At 39.1% G+C, this 25902-nt stretch overlaps 1 protein-coding gene across 1 annotated transcript in view; it reads left to right on the top strand.

Annotated features, from left to right (window-relative positions):
* The window catches only part of TRPC6 (transient receptor potential cation channel subfamily C member 6), a 107964-nt gene that overhangs the window by 66981 nt on the left and 15081 nt on the right, over positions 1-25902 (top strand). Inside the window, exons 3-9 of the mRNA XM_069808327.1 lie at positions 6519-6704; positions 8826-8990; positions 14112-14325; positions 16178-16405; positions 19680-19944; positions 22846-23041; positions 24673-24876. Coding sequence (XP_069664428.1) covers positions 6519-6704; positions 8826-8990; positions 14112-14325; positions 16178-16405; positions 19680-19944; positions 22846-23041; positions 24673-24876 — 1458 coding nt within the window. The remainder of the gene's footprint in view (positions 1-6518; positions 6705-8825; positions 8991-14111; positions 14326-16177; positions 16406-19679; positions 19945-22845; positions 23042-24672; positions 24877-25902) is intronic.

Raw genomic sequence — 25902 nt, forward strand, 5'->3', positions numbered from 1 at the left:
ATGAAGTCCCTAGCAGAAATCTGATATTTCATCCACTGCTTTCATGTACAGTTCAGAGAAGAGTATTTTAACCACATACTCTTGTTTCTTTCTCTTTAGCAGCTGCTGAAGATGTGAACAAAAGCACTTGATTAACTTAAAGGGGAGTAAATTTAGAACAGAACAGAAAAACATTTTTCATACACCATAAATGCAGCCTGTTAAGTTCACGGCTATGTTGAGATAAATAGCACGTCTCATTTGTAGGGACTGCATAGCTCCGTTTACCGCAGTTGGAGCGACACAAGCTAAGATTATTATAAAGATAAATAAAATCATCATCTGGAACAGTCAGCAAGAAGTGTCCTTCAAATGTATGCTGCAGTACGCAACCGGTGAGATGAACTGGGAGCGCAGCATTTGCCCCTGCTGCCGCCGGGCAGGGAATGGAACACACGGGTGAGGAAAGGTGGGCTGGTTCAGAGAGCAAGCTTCTGCAGCTTCCCCTGAAGTGCTGTGAGGAGATCCTTTCTCGGCGTGACCTGGCTCATCTCTGAGTGACTTACGTTTTTTTCGTTTCTCTTTTGTCTCTGTGCCTTCTCTAAAATTAGAGCTCCACTTCTAGTGTAGTGTTGTATAAAGAATTGCAACAGAGATTTTGAGATGCTGTCCCGCAGCAGAAACAGGAGGCTAGACAAGAGACAGAGCAGCTCTGTGTTGCTGAGTGTTAATCAGCCAAGGTTTGCTGGGGACGTACATAATCTTTAGAGTGAAGGTGAATAGGAGCAATGAGGATCAGGAGCACAAGGCAACACGGAAATTTAACTCTCCCTTAATTTAAGGTTACACCAGGAGCAGGCAGTTGGCAACATAAGGTCTTTGGGGAATGTTTTTGTAGGTACTAAAATCATGTGGTCATTCTGGATAAATATTAAAGACCATGGAGTACATTTATACGTGCATTGACGAGAGTTAACATTTACACTATTGATAAATGATAACATTTACCATATCTAGAGCGGCTGGGGGCTTGACTGAGAAGTACCAGGCTTAGGTTCAGTGCATGCAGTACAAAGGTTGTGTGTACAAGTTGCAGGAAATGGACGCTGTCATCTTTACTGAGTCTGGGCTTGTTTATGCTCCTGCAAGCTCATATCCCTACTTGCAGCAATTTATCTAAAAATTGTTGCCCGCCCTTTATTTCAGGAGTTTGCTACAATTATCCAGATGGTATAGTCCCTGCATAAAAATGTGGTTTTCATAAAAATGTGTTACACATGTTAGTGTAATCAAAAAAAGTATATTTTTAGCACATAGATTAGCTGGACATGACAAAGCTTTAGCTCCACCTAGGGTTTGCCTGAGCTGTTTAAAGTATTTCAAACCTTACCTAAATGAAAATTGAACTTTCTGGTAATACACTATTTTAAGTCACCTATTTTATAATGCTGACAGGGTATTGTTGCAGGGGAGCTCCCTAGTGGATGCCTCCAACACCACAGATAATTCCCAGGTCTTCCTCAGAGGCAATGGAAGGGGTTAATCCTCAAATGTGATGCTAGTTGTTTCATGACTATCTTATAAATTACTTCTCTCTCCTGTCTTACACCATCAGTTAATGTTAGAGATAACACGATTCACACACAATAGGAAACGCCATAATCAGCAGAAACCACCATCCTCTGGAGTAAACTCCTTTCTTTGCTTCAAACCTCTGTAGTGGTATCATCTAGCATTACATGCCTGTTGTATTTGGTTAAGGTATTGTTTTTACAAGTGTTTTGGAGGATCATTCTTTATTAGGAGTAAAATCAGAAAAAGGTAGATGACTTCTGAAGGAAGACTAACTGGACAGATGTGTCAAGCACAGTGTAGCAATATTTCTGTACCAAGCAAACAGCTAATTCAGACTTCCTGAGTAATTCTGAGATCTTCAGGATTTTCTGAATGCCATTTAATTTAGCTTTTTATGACATGGCTACGTGTGCAGCTTTACAAGGTTTTATATATATAATATTTTTATTTTGGGGGATTGTGCTCATATTTTCTGTCATCTAAATTGTTTGCCAACCTTAGAGCTAATATCTCTACTATGTTCCTAAGGATGTAGATGATATCTGACAAATGTTGTCCTGCAGAGATGTGGCCTGGAGTTTTGAGAGGGACAGCTGTGGCCCAGTGCTGTTCAAAATGGATCCGATTTTCATTTAGTACAAAGTCCACTGCAGCTATAATGGCAACAGACTGGTTTATTGTTTAATGGGATGGAGTGGAAAATGTATTTTTAAATTAAACATAGGTATGTTACTGTTTGCTGTAAATTAATACCCCTAATAAGGTCATCTGAGTTTGCTTTTCTGATGAGAAGCAAAATTCAATTTATCACCTCAAAGTCTGATTTTCTGTTTGTTTTCATTTACACAATCCCCATTACAGAAATCAGATCCCAGTCTTCATTACGGCTATTGTCAGCTCTCTTAAAGAAAAGGTAACACCACCTTTTAGAGAAGAAGAGCTGAGGCACTGAAGGAGTAAGAGCCACCTTTGTAAGGGGAATTATGTGTTTACCTACCTACTAAGATGCCTAAATCGAGCATTTAGGTCCCACTTACATTCACAAGGCACTTTGAAATCCGAAGTCCTCGTATAGCAGTACCTGTGTTTCTGGCCTTGGCCTCTGTGGTTCCCGAAGCAGGGCCGGGATGCGGTCTGGAGCACTGCTCCCTCTCGTCTGTGGGGTTCGGCGCCAGCCTCCGTCCTGAGAGCATTTTCATCCCGGGCACAGTCTGGGGGACAGCAGGAGCCTGTGCTGGTCACAGGAGCCTGCCGGGAGAAGGCCCCTTTCTTCTGGGAGAAACGGCTGTGGTGATGCTGTCCTGCTCTCCTGGCCATGCTCTCCTGCTTACACGGTCAGAGGTAAGGCAAATCGTAGTCAGCTGAGGTGTTCAGAGTGACCGTGGCCTGCTTGCTCCCCTACCTGGGACGCCAAGACAGTCTATGGCTGCTCCTACCAGAAAGGGCAGGTGACCCCTCTCAGCAGCAGCCGCTGTCACCCCTACCCCTCCTGTCATTCCTCTGCCACCAGCATCTTGTCCCCCTGCTTCCTCACCCCCCCCAGCGCTCACCCCAAATCATCACCCTCCATGTGCAGGGTGGGAGCAGCCAGTGCTGCCCCATCATCCTTGGTGTGGCAAATTTTAGCAAAACTGGTTTTTTCCTAAACTGCTGAGGAGCCCTGAACCAATGTCACGTGTAAAATAAAGCACACGCATGCTTTATTTCAGAATTAAGAGCTGATTCTTTTTAGAGCCTCCAACTGTAATTTAATTGCTAACTACCTTCCCAAGTCTCCCAGGACTGCTTTTTTAATTCATTAAGTTTACAATTTGCAGTAAAGGAGAACTCACGGAGTTATCCGTGTGCCTTTGGCCATTTTCAAAAACAAGTCAAACAAATTACCGTGTTCCCTTGGCTCACATTAGTGACAAGAGACTTGTGAGACTCTGGGGGAGGGGGAACTTTCTGTGCATGTGTGACAGAGAGACACTGAGACATGAGAAGAGTCTACTGATCATTTTCGCTGTCACTACACATTTAAGTGGACCAAGGAGACAAGGGACAAAAGGCAGCCCGTGCAGTAGTCTCTGCAAGTTAACACACCTGATTTCTCAGAAACAAAGTTGTGTGACTAGAGCTACCTGCCCTGTGTTCAGACCCTGACAAATCTTCACGTAGCAGTTTAAGACATTATCACCCCATCTGTCTTCCATAACCTTCCCTGAAAGGATAAATTCTTCATAAGGGAATACATCTCAAGACAGCAAACTGAACTGGAGGAGGGATGTGTGTTGCCTTCAGCTCACTCTGCTGTGTTACTACCATCCTGTGCTGCGGCTGGGGCGGAGGTGGTGATGCTGGGCACCGCTCAATTCCCCAAAGCTCGTTTGCTGTAACCTGACTGCTGAGGACATTCCAGTTCAGGAACCACCACTGATCACAGCTGTGGCAGTATTTCACAGGAGGGGAAGCTGGTTTATTGCATTTGCAAATGAGAAAATAAACTGATGGAGTTTATGCATTAATTTACTGGGTGCTAATATATACTGTGATACCATGTATAAACCTAAATTCAGAAGGGATAATTCTGCAAAGCATGAATGGGGGTATCTGGCTATTTAAAAAGTGCTCATTCAGTATTTGTTCTGGTAAATAGGACTACACTCAGAAAAAAATCATATTCTTCATTAGAATAAATTATCATGTATGACTTTTATTTTGAGACCACCCAAAGGCATTGGACTCCACCATGGAGTAATGGTCTCCTCACATACTGTTTTGAAAACCCATGTCATGTCTCAGTCACCAGAGCTGGAAAATACTGATGAAGAGTGTGTGTGAGTATGCATGTATATATGTATCTGCTACCAGAAAATATGCACATACCAATATATTACAAATATATAACAATATTTTGTAATAGTTATTTTTGAAGGCCAAAATATTTTGTTCCTAAATTTGTTGAAAATTACTCCTTTTTTCATTTGATGTTCAAGGATCAGATATCAGTTTGGAACAGCTCGTGGTACCTAATTGTACAAGGGTGCATAGGGTGACTGATTTTCCTTTGTCTGTGAAACTCAAATGGCTACTTTTCATTTTGAAGAGGACATTTATGTGTTAAAATGATTGAATACTGAATCTTGTCTTAGCTGCTGCTACAAAAATGAAAGCCAAACAGAAGGTGATGTATTACTCTCAAAAACTGTCTTTCTGTAGTACCAAGAAGTCAGGATTTTGGTTAATCTCTCTTGTTATTCTTCTGAAGAGAGGGAAAATAAATAATACAATAATAAATTATACAGCATGTCCTGAAATGGTTAGTTTTGGTATTTAGCTTCTGTTGTCTTTGTAGAGAAATGACACTAAAGTTCCTTTCTCTTTTATAACAGATCTGAGCTATCTTGCTTATGTTACGTTATTAAAAAAATAAATCACTAGCAGTTTTATGTAGACATACAATAGTGTCTATAACTATTTGTCCATGAATGTTTGCATCCATCTAAGTAAAGTGAAATGTAAAATTTGGATGCAATCCCTTAATATATCCAAGTAATAAACTGGTATTGTGGTATTGTGGGTAATAAAGCACAAACATGGATGAAGTACACCCTTGGCAAATAAATTAGGGTATTCTGTATAATCAAAATAACAGTTTCTCTTCCAGGGTGTACATTAGATGGCAGTTAGTATGAAGAAAGTAATTAAAAAGAAGGGACTAAACAGAGACTAAGAGTGGGAGAAGGAGGAATGCTATGAAGAACAGACTAGAAGAGGGGGAAATGTGTCACTGTAATAAAAGCATTCATAGACGGTTACTTTGAACATGAAATAGAGACTTCTTGAGCAGTCCTGTATGGTGTGGGGTGGTTGAAGTTTTTTTCATTCTTTTGTTTGGGGAAAGTTCTACAGTCATTTCATCTTTTTAAGACATTAAAGTTAGCAGAGATCACAAAAATACCAGAATTTTATGACACACGTATGAGTAAATCTCTTGTAAGATCTAGGCCAGGGGCAATATATCTGTACACATTTTTTAGCTTTAGGTATACATCTATATCTATATCCATCTAACTCCCTATCGGTGTAGCTATATTCATCTTTTATGACCCAAACACAGCTGCAAGTAAGGAGTGCTTAACTAACTGTGAATTGCAATGATCAAAAAATCTTTTTCTGTTTTGACTTACGCCTTTTGGAAAACAGTGACTGAGAAGAATATTTGGTAGTTAAAGCAATAAGCAACTGAACCTGCAGTTGTAGATCAACATTTTGGCTCACATGGTGAAGTCTGTCCTGAGATATTTGAGCTAGAGAGCACTGAGTTTAAGTTAGAGTTGTGGTATCACCATGCCATCTGTAGCACTGCTGACGCTGTTGCTGGAAAACAGCAATCAAATCTTGTGTTTTCAAGCTAAAAGAGATGTTTGAAAATGAGAAAGATAAGATTTACAAGAGTAATTCAAGGCCTAAGAAAATTCAATATATTTATGTAATTCTCAAGAAAGTTGGGAAGTTGTTTAGATGTGTTCTCTGTAGGATACTCGTCTAATTGAGATCTCTACAGTGTGACTGTCTACATCTGAGCTAGTTATCTAGACTTCTGTGACAGTCAGGGAATGGAAAAATTTTCCCTGTGCTATTCATCTCAACTTGAAATAGTCATTAAAATATGTCATACAGTATTTCTGAAAGTGGGTTTTTACTTTCAATTGGCTCTAAAGCAAGTCTAGAGAAGTTACTCAGGTGTAAAAATTGATAATGTAGATGTCCAAGGTAACCAAGGTGAGATGAATCCTACTGTTTGAACATTCAGGGGAAGTAGATGCCTGATAACAAAGTGCTGTTAATCTACCAGAAAAAAACATAACAAGATGCAAACACACTATTGATGCCTACAGATGTGTAGCTGGGATGTAGAACTATTTCTCCTGTGTTAAGTCTAAACAGCAAGTTGTGTTCTTTCTTCTTTTCTTTTCTAGAATGATTACAAGAAATTGTCTATGCAATGCAAGGATTTTGTAGTTGGACTCCTTGATTTGTGCAGAAATACAGAAGAAGTGGAAGCTATTTTGAATGGTGATATAGAGATGAGCCATAACAATGGAGAACATGGTCGCCCCAGCCTTAGCCGCTTAAAACTCGCCATTAAGTATGAAGTTAAAAAAGTAAGCAATTATGTTGATCAGACGTGTCATGATAGTGGTATTAAATTGTGCTATTTTTAAATGTTTATGTTTTGGTAGCCTGTGACACTTAAATGAACATTTGGGCCCTTCTGCACAGTGTATTTTACAAACAAAAGAATCCTTGCCCCAGATAGCTTGCCATACAAACAAGAAGCAGATACTCAGGGTGGATACTGGTCACAGTGAGTATGAGAGTAAATGGCTCTAAAAAAAAGTGTACCTATATGCAAAATTTGTAGATATTTACTTGGTTTTAGTTTTAATCTATTTTAAAAAAAAAGATGGAAGAAATTTGCACTACTTCTGCAGCCTGGAGAAGTGTAAGATTTAATAAAAACCAGAGCATTGCACAGCAGTCCTGTGCACTGCATGATAACAAATATTGATACACATTTTTGTCAAGCTGTTGTGTCTTATTCAGAAGGTTGAGAAAACTCAGTGAAACTGCATACCTCTCAGAAAACATGTATTTGTCTGTCTAGAGGATCAGAGACACAATCTAGGAGTAATAGTACTGTGGTTCTCACTTCTGAAGAACAGCAGGCTCCAGCCAGTGTCGAATACAGAAGATATCATCCCTTCTTTGGCTTACTTTCATTTCTACTGTCAGTTTAATACTCTGGTCTGCATCTGAAAAGAGCTCATTGAAACCAGCTGAGTTAGTAGCTGCACCAAGACCTTTGAATCACCCAGAAAACTTCTCTCGGATAATATAGGTTTCCAAGTTCTAGGTGACATGTGCGTGAACCAGGGAGAAATTATTTGTGTGATGAAGTTTGTACAACCGAAGATGAAGAAGATACAGCTCAGGAATATACTTCAAAGGCAGGTTAGCCTAAAGTAGAGCTATCTCCTGACAGAGCAGCAAGACCTTTGATAAAACTTTTCCTACATCATGAAATGGATCAGATGAACACTGTGAAAATAAAAAATATCTTATTTTAGCCAAAAAAAAAAAAAGATAGGGAATCAGGACTCTTAAAAATCCAGTATGGATTGAATATACATACCTAATTTATCAGGGAAGATTTGCAGATTTTTTCAAAAAATTGAGTTCACATCTCTGGGGGACACCTAAAACATTTATATGTGAGGAGTATTTATGTGTTCATGAAGGGAAGAGAAGAAAACCGTTTTGACTGAAGAGCACCTTCCAGCATACAAACAGAAACGTGCAAAACACTTGGCAAGCTACAGTCACTAAAGAGAACTGAATCAACTTTTGAAGAGAAGATATCACATTGACCTTGTCCTTCATAGTATTTGAGTCTTAATCCTTCCTTCGATGTGAACTTCCTTCAACACTTTCTCTTGCCTGAATAAAGACATTTCTTGCACCTTCAGCCAGTCATGCTTTAAATATAGAGAACTATTCTAGAAAAAAAATACTAGATTAAGTTAAATTTTTAATTGTATTTCCAGGTCTAGACTTAAAAATTGACAGTGCACAAGAATCCACTGTTAATTATTATCTACCTTTGTAAGATGCTTCTTATACTCTCCAGAGGTTTTGACAGAAAAGAGGGTTATGGGCTAAACTTCTTGGTTTTGCAGAGTTTGTCCAAGAGATTCCAGAACCTAGTTATAAATAGTCCTTAGCTGATTTTCTGCAAAAGTGACAGCTGTTTTCTTATGCCAGCTGAAAAAAATGGCATTTTCCATGTTAGCATGCAAAAATATGGCGTATTCTTTCTTTCATAACTAAAGACTAGCATCCTTTGCAGAACAGAAAGACTTAAAGTTTTGGAATTTCTGAAGTAGTAACTTGAAAATTATAAATGTCAGAAACAAGTAGAGTTTGCCCAGATAAAGTTTATGTTTAATTACCCTTAGGTGGAAATTAATACTTTGTGATGGAACACAGTGTCAGTAAAATGATAGTTTTTTAAACTAAAGGATTTATTGTTGCTGATAGCAACATGCCTGCATGCTCGGAGACTTTGCTCATCAAAAAACTTTTTCTTATATCCTTGTTAATGCTCCTTTGAATATAAGCTGAGTTGTTGCTATTCCAACGTTCTTAATGCGCTTCATATAGCTGTTATTTTAATAAAAGATATTCTCATAGCAGTATTATTTTTGTGCTTCTTTTTGTTACAGTTTGTAGCACACCCAAACTGCCAGCAACAACTTCTCTCAATATGGTATGAGAATTTGTCAGGTTTACGGCAGCAGACCATGGCAGTGAAGTTTCTGGTTGTTCTTGCTGTTGCGGTAGGACTGCCATTCCTTTCAATGGCTTACTGGATTGCTCCTTGCAGTAAGGTCAGTCTGTGAAATCTTGTAATGGCATTTTATTAACTCACGTATCATCTGTATGTAGATTCCTGTCTGGCAAAGGTGAAGCATGAGTATAAATTACTGACATGCTTAGATAATACATCCATGATTTTAGCAGGTCAAATTCTGTGCACATACAATGATTCAAGGGGAAGAGGAAGGTTGAAAGAGAGGACTGAGCTCTTTGTGGGTTTTTTTTATTGTTCTCTGAGAGGAGAAAGGTGGGCCTTTTTTGTTTTGCCATATTTTTCATTTCTTTCAGTCTGGACAATAAAAAACAGTTATATAATTTTCACTTTTCTGTATAGTGACTAGGATTTTTATGAATACTTTTGTCTTAAAACACGCCTTGAGATTCAATATACTTCAGTAATTGGTTTTCAGCTATAGCAGTGATTTATCTATTTGTCATTTTCTTTTTTCAATGATTTATTGGATCTTAAAGTAATTTTGAACCATTGTACATTCTAAAAAAGCTATTTCAGAGTAGATATTATTGTCAAGGTTCAAGGGAAAACATCCTTTAAGGTTTCACTTCCTCTGTCACTATTTAATTGTCTCATCATGTGATTTATATGTTGGATACTTTCTATTTCATTATATTCTGCAAATGTAAAATCTAATCCACCGTTTTGACCAGTTGCCATTTCTTACCTTGTGCTTCACTCATACTTCAAAATTTGGTTCTTCTGTTTTTTGGAGACAAAAATGTTCACTGTTTAATTTCAGGATAGGATGGCTTCAATATAGAATGTTTTTGTATCAACAGAGTCCATTCTATGTATAAATTGATGGAATTTTATAAATCTCTTCTCCTCCTACCAAGACAAAGTATCCATTCTTTTTCCAGGTTTGGCCCTATAGGGTACAGTGACAGAAGAGAGAGAAAATACTCATGGTATATGTGGTGAAAATAACAGCTTGCAGTGGAGTTATTCTGACACATTTCTTTATATTCTCATGCCATGGCTCTGTGGTGGGTTGACCCTGGCTAGATGCCAGGTGCCCACCAAAGCTGCTCTATCACTCCCCTCCTCAGCTGGACAGGGGAGAGAAAATATAATGAAAGGCTCGTGGGTTGAGTTAAGGACATGAAGACATCACTCACCAATCATGGGCAAAACAGACTCGACTTGGGGAAATTAGTTCAATTTATTACCAATCAAATAGAGTAGGATACTTAGAAATAAACCCAAATCTTTAAACACTTCCCCCCCTCCCCCCTGCCCTCCCCTTCTGCCCAGGCTTTACTTTACTCCTGATTTTCTCTACCTCCTCCCCCCAAGCACTGCAGGGGGACAGGGAGTGGGGGTTGGGGTCAGTTCATCACACGTTGTCTCTGCCGCTCCTTCCTCCTCAGGGCCAGGACTCCTCACTCTTCTCCTGCTCCAGCGTAGGGTCCCTCCCATGGGAGACAGTTCTCCATGAACTTCTCCAACGTGAGTCCTTCCCACGGGCTACAGTTCTTCATGAGCTGCTTCAGCGTGGGTCCCTTCCCCGGGCTGCAGTCCTTCAGGCACAGACTGCTCCAGCGTGGGTCCCCCGCAGGGTCACAGGTCCTGCCAGCAAACCTGCTCCAGCGTGGGCTCCTCTCTCTCTCCACGGGGCCACAGGTCCTGCCAGGAGCCTGCTCCAGCGTGGGCTTCCCATGGGTCACAGCCTTCTTTGGGCATCCCCCTGCTCCGGCGTGGGGTCCTCCCCGGGCTGCAGGTGGAGATCTGCTCCCCCGTGGAGCTCCCTGGGCTGCAGGGGGACAGCCTGCCTCACCATGGTCTTCCCCACGGGCTGCAGGGGAATCTCTGCTCCGGCGCCTGGAGCATCTCCTCCCCTCCTTCTGCACTGACCTGGGGGGCTGCAGGGCTGGTGCTCTCACATGTTCTCACTCCTCTCTCCGGCTGAAGTTGCCCAATTTTGCAGCAACTTTTTCCCCTTCTCAAATCTGTTATCCCAGAGGTGCTACCACTGTTGCTGATTGGCTCAGCCTTGGCCAGAATCAGGTCCGACTTGGAGCTGGCTGGCATTGGCTGTATTGGACATAGGGGAAGTTTCTAGCAGCTTCTCACAGAGGCCCTCCCTGTAGCTCCCCTGCTACCAAAACTTTGCCATGCAAAACCAATACAGGCTCTGAGAAAGGCAAAAATGTCTTTATGACGTTTGCAACATCTCAGTCAGTTACCCATATAGCTGACCAATTTCCTCTTTAGGAAAAAGTTAATTTGAGCTTAGATCACAGATACTGAATTGAGAGTTTCAGATCTGGAAGAAATTTCACAGAAATACAAGGACAAAGTTGTTGATTTGGCAGGAAATCACTAGCGTCAGATGCCAAAAGGAATTAAGATTGCCTCTTATTTGAGTTTCAGCCAGCAATCCACATGGATACACTCTAAAGTTTTGTGAACTGTTTGCTCTGCATTTCTGATTGATAATTCAATGTAACTGCTGACATAATTAACCCCAAACTTCTTGAATACTATTTTATTACATGACATTTTGAAAGAGTAAAAACTTTTTTCAGTTATCTCCAAGAATCTCTAATGTCTGTGCTGTTCAGCTCTAATTAATAATAGAATTTAGATTTTTAGCTTTATGAATTCATAAGCAATTCAGTCAGCCAAGATGTGGGGATCTGAATTTGAAATTGAGTCTTCGTTTGCCGTTCCCAGCCACCTGAGGTTGACATTTCTAAAGGAGTAACTTGATAAGTCCCTACATGTTTTCTAGAAGCATGTTCTGAGGGTTATACACATTCCTCTTGCACACTGTGGTAGAGGAAAAGAAATTGAACATTATGTCCAGTATATGAGGAGCTAGGAATTGTTCTTCCTAAAAATGTATATGCGTTATGTCTTCTTTGTTATCAGGCCTTTTCTCCTATGTGATAGATATGATACCCAGAGTCCTAGTTTATCATTTCTTTATCAATGCCATTCTCCATAATGTTACTATACTGATTGTTTCTGGAGATTCACAAGGGAGGAATAATGTGAATCACTGACTCCAGTCCCCAGCCATTTCAGATGACCCTATATACGGACAAATACATGTATATCTTGTCCTAACCCAAACCAACCTACAAAACACTCTCCAAAACTCTAGCAAACTAAAGACCATAGCACAGAGGATCAGAAACCAGGAGAAAACCCCAAACAAAAAGCAAAACCACTTAAATCACGAAAGATTCAGAGCATTTAGAAGATCATGTCCTTGGCCTGTGCAATGGGAGGGAATTTATTAAGTCAAAATGCACAGTGAAAGTATATTAAGGAGGGACTGTAGCTTATAGAAAAGTCCAAATTTGCAAGATTATGGCCTTGTCTTTACATGTCATTCTTTCCTTCCCTGGTTTGTATTTTCTGACCTATATCTTCTCCATAATGAGATTTGGAATTTTAAAATTGTCATTTCAAGATTTTATTGGATCACTGTTATATGGCAATGCAATAATAACTTCCAGCATTTGTGTAATCAGTTCAACTGTAGTCAGTCCTGCTTCCAGGGAGATTTTGCTATATATATATATATATATATGTAAAAAATACTTTTCTGTCTCTTTTGAAGGGGGGGGGGGGGAGTGGTGCTAGGAGTTCAGTCTTTTAAATTTTATAGTTTTTGATCAAGGGATATATTAACATTACCTCCTTCAGTATTTTTTCTTCTTTTCTGGCTATGTCACTTTCTGGCATCTGTCTCCTAACCTATCTTCGTTTGTGAACACAAGAATAATGCATTTAAAAGGACACTGTCAAGGTACTTTATAATTTTCCAGCTCTGCTTTATTGTGTGTTGTTTATGACTGTTCCTTCCTAGCTTGAAATAAAATCTTTCCCCATGGTGATTACCTGTTCTTTTTGTAGTTCACACAAAAAAATTGGTTGTTGAAGTTCATCTCATGAGGCTGATGGAATATTTTATTTAATAAAAGATAAATTAATTTTATTGAGTGAGAAACATAGTGAATGGCATGGGTTTGCAAAATAATGTAAAGGAGAAAGAAGATCAAATTTCATGCCTGCTAACCTTGACAGTGTTCCTTTAACAGTATCTTCTTTTTACATTTGTCTAGTTTTCTTAATGTTATCTGTATTTGAGACCTTACCATCACATCCTCAGCTGCATCCTCTTATTCTATGTTTCTGTAAAAGCTGACTCTAAGGACAGCAAAATTCTGACTGATATTGAAACAAGTATAGCAAAGATATGAATACCAGTAACTTATCTGTTTTCTCCTCCCTTTTCCAGACCACAGATAGTTATATGTTTCAGCTGAGCTCCGTGACACTTGCTTCAATTCTTTCCAATGAATTTTTGTCAGATACAGATACTGTCTTCATCTAAAATAAAAAAAAGTATTTTTCTGCAGCTGCCAACTAAGTGAACAAGCTTTTTACTATTAATACAGGCACTCTAAAAAAGAAAGTAAATAATTGCTAAAAGTTCAGCCTTCTGTGAGTTTGTATGGAACTTCTAGGTTTTTTAAGTGTTGCACTAAACCATTTTAAAGTTGTTCTTAGTCATGACAAAGTTGAGGACATTTCTATTAAAGGAGTCAGGAAGGAAACTAAGACACTACAGAACTATAAACATAACCTCTTGAGGCCTCATCACTTTTTTAAAAAAAGAAAATAAGTTGGGAAAACTGCACAATAACTGTGCTAAACTGAGTATCATGTCAGCCAGGAAACAGAATTCTTTAGTCATAATTCACTTCTGGTGATAATTTAATGCTTTTAGTAAGTGTCAAAATCTCATTTTCTTTGTTGCCTCATAAAGATGACTATCATGTAAGAAATTCAACAACTATAATAGATTTTTCTCTTGATTACCTATAATAGACATAGGTGCCCCAAAATAATTACAGAATCATTTCAAAACACTGAGTTAAAAATATGGTGAAACTGATAGGGTATCGCTCTGAAAATAGCAAATAAATAGAAACTTTTAAAGGTGAATGTCAGCATGGTGTCATAGTATACAACTTTATCCAAATATTTGTTCCTCTGTGTTACTGAAATATATCTTTCTCTGTGTTACTGTTCTTTTTATGCATTTTTGTTTTGGAAGAAGGCAATGCAATATCCTTGTGTTTCATAACCTCTGTTGCAGCTGGGGAGGATAATGCGTGGACCATTTATGAAGTTTGTAGCCCATGCAGCCTCTTTCACCATTTTTCTTGGTCTGCTTGTCATGAATGCAGCTGACAGATTTGATGGCACCAAACTCCGACCTAATGAAACAACAGGCAATGTAAAACAGCTATTTAGGATGAAAACATCCTGTTTCTCATGGATGGAGATGCTCATTATTTCTTGGGTAATAGGTAAAGATTAATTTTTGCTTAACTTTGCCTTGCTATTAATTCAGTGAAGCTGGACCCAATTTAATCCTTTGCTCTTAATGTTATGTGTAAAAATTGCAACAAAGGGAGTTTATTCAACTGGCTGCGTTCCCACATTGGCCTCATGTTTCTTACTGCATGTCAGCAGGATTCACATGTGCCTAGTTAATCCCAAACATTCAGGTTAAGGACTTAGGTGAAATCTACATCATCTGAATATCAGTTAATTCAGTTTTATGAATATCAAAGGGGAAAGTGTATGCCAGTTTTCTGGGGTTTTTTGAGTCAGGCTGTGTCAGCTCCCAAGGGGAAAGATTTCCACATCATGGGCCAAGGTTTTTTTCTGTCCAATTGTTTCTTTCTGCTAAGATTCTCTTATTTTGCAAGTATGCCTGCAGAATTAATAGTGTATAGCTGAATGTATTATTGACAAAATAGAAGAATAATATAGACCCCTGAACATTCAGTGGTAGATTTTTCCATCCCAACATAGGGATGAAATGAATACTATGAATAGTACTCTGAGCTGACCTGTTCAATTTGGTGATGCAATACTATTCAGCATCAGAACTTGAGCCCAAGTTGTCTGATTCTTATTTACAAATCTAATAGTTATTCCAATAGGGGTTAGGTGCCCAAATATTTTAAAGATTTGCGTTCTGGTTGTTAGTTAAGGGAGTAGTATGGGAGAGTTAAATTCAAGCGAAGTAAAATCTGTTTCCATTCAAGAGCTTATGCATTTAAAATATTTTGCTTTTATGAGGTCTTTGTGATTGAAATTGGAGCCATTTGTACACCAGCTGATTCTTATAGCTTTAAAAGACATTGACAATCTTTATTTATTTCATCTTAAAGCTGTTTATAAATTAATATATTGTGCATTACAGGAATAATATAGCACTTAGATTTTCAAATAGTCTATAAATATCAATGTTTTCATCTGATAACAAAGGAGTAAATAGTAATTTCCCAATTTGAAGTTCTAGTTTGCTAATTTAATCTATTTTTATTTATTTTAGTGTCATGCATAAGACGGTTTATGAAAAATTGATTCAGTAGCATTGAGTTTAATTACTGTAGTTAACGTTATGGTTGTCCTTATCTGAAAATGATGAAAGTTCCTTCAGACAATGTGATAAGTGCAGACAATGTGATAAGTGCAAAAAACAGTGCCATTACTCCAATACAGTTTTTTGTTAACTCTCTTTAGAATCCTAGAAATGTAGTTCATGATTAAATAAATTTTATCTTGAAAAGGAGAAGGATTTGCTCAATAAAAAGCGTGCCATAACTAATAATGTACTCCTAAATTTTATTATTAAGGGAGAATAATTAGGAATCAAACAGATACCTTTTCCCTATTGAAGAAGCATTAGGTCTGATTCTTACTTTCATGCTCATTTGTTACATATATTTGCAATTTCAGTAACAGAGGCTGTACCCAGTGTACTCTGCAAATAAGAAAATATGAGTTCTGCTATTAGTTCTACCACTGCTATATGATCATGCCAGAGCATTTCTGCTCTTTCCATTTCTTCCTGTGTCTGTAATAGATGGTAATACTCACATCCCATTCTTTTCTTTGAAAGCTGTTGTAGTTGCACAGGAAAAAGCACTATGAAAGATTATTATTACTACTCTCATGAGAAAGAAGTACTGGAATGTATATGAATTGGCAGGTTCAAGGATTTTAGTTTGTGTTCAAACTTCCACTGACCAAAATTGTTTTGAGTTTGACTGCAAACAAGAGCGTATCCTATACATAATAAAATATCAAATAAAACAAACTTGAAGGTAAAAGAACACACTGTTTTCTCTGTTCTGTCTTATACAGGCATGATATGGTCTGAATGTAAAGAAATTTGGTCTCAAGGTCCAAAGGAATACCTTTTTGAGTTATGGAATATGCTTGATTTTGGTATGTTAGCAATTTTTGCAGCATCGTTCATAGCAAGGTTTATGGCATTTTGGCATGCATCCAGAGCCCAGAACTTCGTTGATGCAAATATGAAAGATCTGACAAGTCCAACATTGGAGCCCAACATAAAATACTACACCTTGGGTGAGTTCATTGAACATGATTAAGATTTACCTCTTGGGCCAAGATGAATTGGTTTTCTGTTAATAAGTCTCCAATACTTTAGTTCCTCAATGTACTGCTTAAGAAATTCCCACCCCTTCTTCTCTTTGTCATCCCCACTCTTTGATCACAGTTCCCTTGGCTATGCTCATGCATCTTTTGGGGGACTGTTCTAGACATCAGGCACTGAAATGATTGAAGATCGAAATAACCTCACTGTCAGCCCACCCTTTTTGAAGATTATTTTAATCCAGGTCATTTCATCTGTTCACTTAAACAATGCTATCATGCAAACACTTGTGTTGGCGCAACTGTGAACATGACGTACGTGATGCAGGGGCAGAACTAAGCAATGACATGCAGGAACTTCTTAAACCTGCTTTGCCAACATAATCAATATATCTTTTATATATTCTTTGCTCAGAGACTCTGTTATATTATTTTAATATTTCTCAATCCACTCTCTTTACCAGTGAGAGAGAAAAATGTTAATAAACTTGCTTCGCATATATGAGAAGTGAGTAGAAGCTATTTTGCCCAAATAAGAAAAAATTAAACTCTGTTTACTTGTGTTCACTCTCAACACCACCACATCTCTTTTCCCTTTATTAGATATTTTTCTCTAGATACTGAATTACATCAGTTTCTATCTCTATTCCATGCCTCAAATACTATTTCTGATAAGGCTGCATTTCTTCATTACCCAGGCTGTAGAAAAAGCAGAGCTATTAGTATATATATTCTGAAACCCATTAAATTGTACTCCTATAAATTTTATTGGAAAGTTACAAATTTCACATAAGTTATAAAAGCAGCTAGTTAAATATTAATTTGGTTTTCAGTTAACATCCACTTGAAGAATTTGCAAACAGGGACTGTTGTTTATGTTCACAGTTTCTGGGTATGACAAGCACAAGTCTTATAACTCATTTATGCTGTATAATACTGTATCATCTAGCAAGGCAGTTTCCATTGACATCAGTCATGAGTTGTGACTTTGTTATGCACTTAAGCAGAGTTTAGCCATTTTTAGTGTGTGCATGTACACAGAAGTCTGCTTGGAGAACATCTATGTATGGTAGTGCTAACATGGATAATATTGATAATGAATATGTAATGCCACAGGTTTAATCAAAGGCTAGCAAACATAACTTGGTGGACACCAAGTTGTACATGAGCCAGCAATGGGCCCTTGCTGCAAAGGCGGCCAGTGGTGTCCTGGGCTGCATTAGGCAAAGCGCTGCCAGCAGGTGGAGGGAGGTGATCCTTCCCCTCTGCTCAGCCCTGGCGAGGCCGCAGCTGGAGTGCTGTGACCAGTTCTGGGCTCCTCAGTACCACGGAGACATGGATGTACTGGAGAGAAGGGCCTGTGAAGGGCCACAAAGACGATGAAGGGACTCGAGCATCTCTTCTATAAGGAAAGGCTGAAAGAGCTGGGACTGTTCAGCCTGGGGAAGAGAAGGCTCAGGGAAGATCTTATCAATGTCTCTAAATACCTGGAGGGAGGGTGCAAAGAGGACAGAGCCAGGCTGTTTTCAGTGGTGCCCAGTGACAGGACCAGAGGCAGTGGACACAAACTGAAACACAGGAGGTTCCCTCTGAGCATCAGGAAACACTTTTTTACTGTGACGATGACCGAGCACTGGCACAGGTAGCCCAGGGAGGTGGTGGAATCTCCATCCTTGAAGATATTCACATGCCATCTGGACATCATCCTGGGCAACCAGCTCTATGTGGCTCTGCTTGAGTAGGGGTGTTGGACTAGATAACCTCGAGACGTCCCTTCCCACCTCAAACTTTCTGTGACAATACAGCTTGTCTGGAAACCTAAAAGACATCTGGCTAGTAGCCCATACTGAAATATCTGCCATCTTTGATTTTAGTTATCCATGAAATCTGAGGTAGAGCTAACATAGGTATGTCAGCTTTTGTGAAAACGTGCAGTCTTTTGCCATGCATTTTCTCATTTGAATATAGTGTGTAGTAGGCTTTACAGTGAAGAGCTCTATAAACAGAAGAATATGCACATACCTGCGAGAAACACACAGCAGCTAACAAGGCAATGAATATGTGCTATCTGAGCCTTGTTATGCCTAAAACCAGAGTCATTCATTACTTTGTCATGGTACATGAATACTAGCATCACAGTAAGTTCCTTGAAGAATATAATTTTCTGATGTATGTAAGGATGTTTTGAATAATGCTCAGCGTCACTGGGTACAGATGTATTATAAAGGTGTACAAACAACTGACCTTTATTAAATGGTTATTTGTTAGTTAATAGCTCAAATTAGTATTTTTCCAAATGCCAGCGATTGCCTTCATTGCAGTATAAATTATTTGTTTCATTTTCTGGCTTTACAGTAGTGTAAATACAGATAACAATGCTCTCCTGGGATGTAGGTAACTCATCCCAGGTTAAGCTCTTCTCTTTGCCTGAAGCACAATAGTGAATTGAATTTAAGCCCCCCACATCATCAGAGAATGCCTTAATCTCCACCAGGGAAGTATTCTGAAAGGTATTGATTTGGTTTTCTTATTCTGACACTTTTCTGTAAATATTTCTTTAAGGACAGGTTTGAACCTGAATGTTCTCCTCTGCAGTTGAATGTGTTCCCTGTCAAACAGCAGTGTCACATTTACTCGTTGATCAAAAGGACGTTCAAGTAATTCACACAAGTGGATTAGCTTCAACAGAACAGATTGATAGAAATGATGATAGAAAAGGTGATGGAAATGGGTGTTCGGTGTATGCCAGGAAAGGGCCATTACCATTCCACTATTAGGAAAAAGATGGAGTAAATAGAAAAAGTAGAGAAACATTATTGGTCCCACAGTTTTGGAGTTGTGGATGGCATTTAATGATTGCGGATCCCCACATCAAAACAGTTCATTTTGGGTAGCTCAAACAAATCACATTTCTGATTTAATTTATTCAGTTTTCATCACCTGACACTGTAAGATGAATTTTATTTAAATTCTCTAATAGTTTGGGATTCAACTCCCAAAAAGTTACCTCAGTGATCTTACAGCTCACCTTTGTAATCAATGGAGATCTAATCAATACAGTTAGTGGAGCTGTGAAATGGTTTTAGGCTACCTGGCTCAATTCAGTTGGCTAAACAGAAGTGACTAGTGCTGTTTGAGTTGCCTGGGGTTTCTTCCCTCACCTCCAGCTGCTGTTCCAAAAAGACCTCCCATAGATCTGTACAGATATCTTGAAATACTGACAGAAATTCTCATCTTTTCTTTCTAGCCAGAATAAACTGGGATCCGTCCGACCCGCAGATCATATCTGAAGGCCTGTATGCAATTGCGGTAGTATTAAGTTTCTCCAGAATAGCCTACATCTTACCAGCTAATGAAAGCTTTGGACCACTGCAGATATCACTTGGCAGAACTGTGAAAGACATCTTCAAGTTCATGGTGATATTTATCATGGTGTTTGTGGCTTTCATGATAGGCATGTTTAATCTCTATTCCTACTATCTGGGGGCAAAACAAAATGAAGCATTCACAACGTAAGTACAACTGATTAAACTGTAATGATTGTAGGCTATTTTTATGGAAAGTTGGTTGCTTGCATTATATGTATTAAGTTTACTAGTGTTTTTTTATAAGGTTTGCATCTCTGAAATTCCTTCTTCTTAGATTAAGTAGTAATTTTCTCTCTTGTTCTGGTGCTTAAAGGATATATTTTAAATCAGAGGATGAGCTCTTGATCCCAACAATACTATGATAAATCAGGAAAGACAGGCTGGGAAGGTGAAATATAGTTGTCCTTTATGCAACAGAGCAGCCAAAATGCCTGTACCTCTGCCTAGGGATAGATGATGAGCCAGCAAGAGCTAATAGGTCAGGATTAGAGGGCAGACCAACATTAATGATATTGTAGTGGATGTCTGCTCTGGAATGCCTGATCGGGAAGACGAAGTAGATGAGGCTTTCTTCAGACAACTGGAAGAAGCCTCACATTTGCAGGCCCTGGTCCTCATGGGGATTTTTAAACACCCTGATATCTGCTGGAGGGACAATACAGCAGGGCACAAGCAATCCAGGAGGTGTCCGGAGGGCACTGACAGTAACTTCCTGACACAGGTGATCGAGGAGATGATGCGGAGAGAAGCTTTGTGACACCTGACTTTTAAAAACAAGGAAGAACTGGTTGGGTATGTGAAGGTTGGGAGCAGCCTTGGCTGACCACAAGACGGTGGAGTTCAGGTTCCTGAGAAGAGAGAACAAGGCAAATAGCAAGACCACAACCCCGGACTTCAGGAGAGCAGACTTCAGGCTAGGGAGGGAAGAATCTCATGGGATAAGGCCCTGAAGAGAAGGGCAGTCCAGGGAAGCTGATGGATTTTCAGAATTGCCTTTTCATCACCCACGATTGGTCCAACTCAATGGGCAGGATATCAAGCAAAGGTGTCAGGAAGCCTATATGGATGAACAAGAGTGACTGATAGGCCAGCTGGTTGTGATGCCACTCAGAAGGACCTTGACAGGCTGGAGAAATGGGCTGACAGGAACCTCATGAAGTTCGACACAGGGAAATGTCACGTCCTGCCCCTGAGGAGGAAGACCCTCAGGCACCAGGACAGACTGGGGCTGACCAGCTGGAAAGCAGCTTGGCAGAAAAGGACCTGGGAGCCCTGATGGGCACCAAGTTGACCATGAGCCAACAATGTGCCTTGGTGGCAAAGCAGACCAACAGCCTCCTGGGCTGCATTAGGCTGGGGAGGCTTATAAAAAACCAGAAGTACCTCAGACCCCTTACACAGCCCTGTACATATGTCAGATGACCTGGCAGTGCAATCTGGAATAGCACTCCATGCACAGGGCTTGTTCCCAGGGTTGTTTGGGGGTTTTGGGACATAGGCTGGGTCAGACCCTAGGCCTGCAGGACAGCATCCTGCCTGCGAGGGCAGGCAGCACGCAGCGTAGCAGCTCCCTGCAGCATGTGGGAGCAAGGCCAGTTCCTCCATCAGGTGCCACTGTCATCTGCAATTGAAGTGGGCTAGTCACTACAGTGTAATACGCATTACAAAATACTTGTAATTTAATTCAGACAACTCTGTATATTCTTAATAGTAAAAAAAAATTAAAATCTAATCCCTCTTTTAAGCTCTGGCTCACCATAGTTTCCAATGGCAATAACCTATTCCATCTTGAGAGGAAAAAAATATATTCTGCCCCCCCCCCCTTTTTTTTTGACTCTTTATTTCCTTGGCTGTTCTTTTTTTCTTCTCCTGCCATAAGGATAGAAATTCTGAATTTACTCTGTCTGTCAGGAGTTATTTGGTATACATTTGTCTTGCCTCTCATTTCTAGCTGTGATTTTAAGATAAATCACTTGAGTGGAAAGTCATTCTTTTCCATGCTCTGCAGCCCTTCCCACTTAATTTCTCGCTGTCATGATATTCAAGCTATATCTGTTACGAAGTATACTCAGCCAGGAAGCAAACTTGGCCAAGAGGGAAAAATTTGTTGCTACTTTTTAAGTATTATAACTTCACACAATTGGTAAAGTACCTAAAACTACAACTCACAGATGGAATACTGATAAAATATTTATAAGCAGAGAAGTAAATTCACAACTAAAAAATACAAGTTTCTTTTAACTTTGTTTTTCATAACAATAATTCAATAAAATCCAAAATGTGCTTTGCAATACTACTGCATTTTTGGACATGGGGTACTGAGATCTCTTCATCAAAGTAAGAGAAAATTTTTTGCAGGTGGAAATAGATAGGAAAAGATTCCTCAGAGGTTTGGACTTATGTTTATGTATATATATAAACTGATTAAGAGGAAATACATGTATTTCAATCAACTGACCTAAAAAAAAAAAAAAAATCAGTATCCCCACACCATGGCTTATTACCTTTACCCTGAATTTGTGGAATAGTGAAAACTCAACTGGAGGATTATGGCGTGTGAGAGTCATTTTTTGAAAAATGCTGATTTGCAGTCAGACATCCTGTCTTCTTCACAGTTTCAGAATGTTAGTCATATTAATGGTGAAATAATTCATACTAAATGAACTAATGGTGCAATTAAAATAAAGTATTTACAGGTTAATTTTTTTTGTTATTTACATTCACATTACCAGCAAGCATGTAGCATGTAGATTAAAGTAGTTAACAAGTGAATCATTGTAATATTCTTTTGAGGATGTATATATAATTCCTAAACTGAATCAGATGAATCAGTCCTAAATATTAGGAATCTCGTATTATGAAACAGCCTGTACCTATGAAATTAGATAGTCTGCTTGTTCTGCATAATATCACTATGGTAGAGTTCTACATTATGATAATGGATAAATTTGTACACTGTATAAAAATGGTAACTGGCGATTTATACAATATGATTTTAAAGCTTTTCTTCAGTAACATATGCGTGTGTTCAATTTCTTCTTTTAGTGTTGAAGAAAGTTTCAAGACACTGTTCTGGGCTATATTTGGACTTTCAGAAGTTAAATCAGTTGTCATCAACTATAAACACAAATTTATTGAAAATATTGGTTATGTCCTTTATGGAGTCTATAATGTTACCATGGTCATTGTCTTACTGAACATGCTTATCGCAATGATCAACAGTTCATTCCAGGAAATTGAGGTAAAAATTCCATTTATGGTGAAATATGACATTTACTGTTATAGCTAATTGTCTAAATCTCCTGGAAAATTTCCTTGGTAACCTCTTATTTAAGAAAAATAACACATAGGCTTTTGGAATATATTAGGAGAAAATACTAATTTCACTGTACATTTTTATTATAAAATACCTGGAAATTACCCAGCTGCATGTGCTTGCAATAGTAAGAACTAGACTGGACTAAGAAACTGGTGTTGAACTCTGTTGTGTTCCTGAAGAGGATGGGCTACATTGTGTGACTTTGTGAATCTTTCATTTGCCTCTTTTGTAGTTATTATTTGAGTAGTGTGCCTCTTGCTGCAAGGATGTTCTCATTCCTATGCCTTGACCTTGCAAACAAGTCTATGGCATGCTGTTTTCTTCTTTTATTTAAGCAACCTTTGCTCTAGTCCTCTGCAGTGAACAAAACTTTACTTGACAAAGTATTCAGCAGGGCTACTGAAAATCAGCATGAACTTTTGCATGCCATGGAAGACAAAGGGCTAAATCATTATCATTGTTTAGGAAAAAAGGAAGCAGATCTCCAGGAGCTAGGCCATCTCAGCCTTTCCCAGGTGATGCCCTTGCCACAGAGCAGCAGACTCAGGTTTGACACTGCTCTGGTTCCAGGTTCTGGTTTGGGGCTTTAGCGTTGTCCAGTGTGAGCAAGAGCAACACACATTCTTTAGGGAGGTTCAGATTCTTCTGACTCAGGAGGCCACAGAACAAACTATCAAGTTCAGAGCAATAAAAAACAGGCTATTATCCAAAAATATGGTGACTGGGTACAAACAGCTTCTAAAAACAGCTACAGCAATATTCAGTCCTCTCTGCAGAAAACCCTCTTGAACTTTACAGGGAGGAATAAAGTGAGTGTTTTGGCTACTGTAAATGCTAAACATAAACCATGGTGATGACAGCATACCTGATTTAATCATATATTCCAGTGAGTGGAAGCAATTAGGCAAGAATCATCTCATCTTTTTTTAACTTCATGTTTAAAGTAATAATTTTAATTTAAAATTCTGATACTATGTCTTCTTCACAAAAAAGATAATAGACTAATTGCTACAGAAGAGACCAATAAGATAAGAAATCAAAGCTGTCAGTTTCATTGAGAGATTTACTTTTTTTTTATATTAACATAGGATTTTTCCATTTTATTTACTGAGCATGACAGTGTTCCAAGCAAGCAGCTACTCAGTCAAGCCCTAGCAGATGAATTTGAGTGTTGCCATGAAGCTTTAACTTGGGCATTGTATTGTGTGCTTTTAAGTCAGAGCTTTTTTTCTTATCAGTGTGTTTACAAAGAGCACCAAACAGAGGACTGTCTTTGTGATGCAGTATTGGAGACTATTAGCACTCAGTCTGGAGTAACCAATGTTTAAATCAAATCCACTTTGTTCTTCTGTAATTGCATTATTTTAAATGGATTAATAAGAACAGTTCCATTCATTGAAATTTGGTTTTCACAAATTATAAACAAGTTCTTGATGTGTTTGAAATTAACTTCCGCCATTTACATTCAAAACAGACATAAAGTTTAGCTAGAGCATCTTTAATAGTCAGGGTGGTATTAACAATGTATTAACAGACGTGTTTCTGTTTTACAGGATGATGCTGATGTAGAATGGAAATTTGCAAGGGCTAAACTTTGGTTTTCATACTTTGAAGAAGGGAGAACTCTTCCAGTACCCTTCAACTTAGTGCCAAGCCCCAAATCTTTGTTGTATCTCCTACTCAGAATCAAAAAATGTATTTCTAAACCATTTCTGTGCCAAAAGAAAAGCTTTCAGGAAGACGCAGAGATGAACAAGGTAATTTTATGATGTGTATACTGACTGCTAATTTTAAAAGATAAAAACAATTTTAACTTAATTTTTGTTGTTGGCCTGTTTTTCTCCAGAATTTCGCAACATACTTAGTCCATACTGAAGTCAGTCACTATGTACACGCTGAAATTCTTACTTATTTTTTGAATATAAATATTGGTCTACATTTGTAATCAGTTAAATCAAAAAATACCATTGTAAATTTACAGTTCTTCTTGCTTCTTATCACAGAATCAGAGAATAATTCAGGCCAGGAGGGACTTCAGGAGGTCTCTGGTCCAACCTCCTGCTCACAGCAGGGTCAACTCTGAGGTCAGGCGAGGTTGCTCAGGGCTTCATCCAGTCAGGTCTTGAAAACCTCCAAGTATGAAGACTGTACAGCCTCTCTGGGCAGCATATGCCACCGCTTGCCTGTCCATCATGGGGAAAAAGTTGCTTCTTCTGCCTCTCGTTTGAATTTGTCCATTGTCTCTCATCCTCCTGTCCTGCAGCACTGTGAAGAGCCCAGCTCCATCTCCTCAGTGACCTCCCTGTATGCACTGGGGGCTGCTGTTAGGTATGCCTGAAGCCACCTCTGCTTCAGGCTGAACAAGCCCAAATTCCCCGTGTCTCTTCACAGGGCAAGTGCTCCAGCCCCAAACATCTTGGTGATCCTCTGCTGAACTTGCTGCAGATTTTTAACGTCTTTTTCATTGTCTGCTAAGTCATTTTCTGCAGAGCTGCTCCCCAGCCAGCCAGTCCCCAGACTGTGTTGTCGAAAGAGTTATTCCTTCCCATTTGTCCGTATTGAAATTCACAGGGTTCCTGTCAGCCCTATCCTCCTGGATGGCATCCCTGCCCTCAAGCGTATCAGCTGCCCTCACCAGGTTTGGCTTTGTCTGACAGGATTGTGCCTCAACACCTCCTCTGACACCTGGTCTTTATCAAAGATGTTTAAAAGGGCAAGTCCCAGGACAAGACCCCTATACTACCTTCTAAGCACAACCATCCAGCCAGGATTTTGCCCATCTA

Source organism: Haliaeetus albicilla, chromosome 20 (genome assembly GCF_947461875.1).
Source record: "Haliaeetus albicilla chromosome 20, bHalAlb1.1, whole genome shotgun sequence".
Lineage (NCBI taxonomy): Eukaryota > Metazoa > Chordata > Aves > Accipitriformes > Accipitridae > Haliaeetus > Haliaeetus albicilla.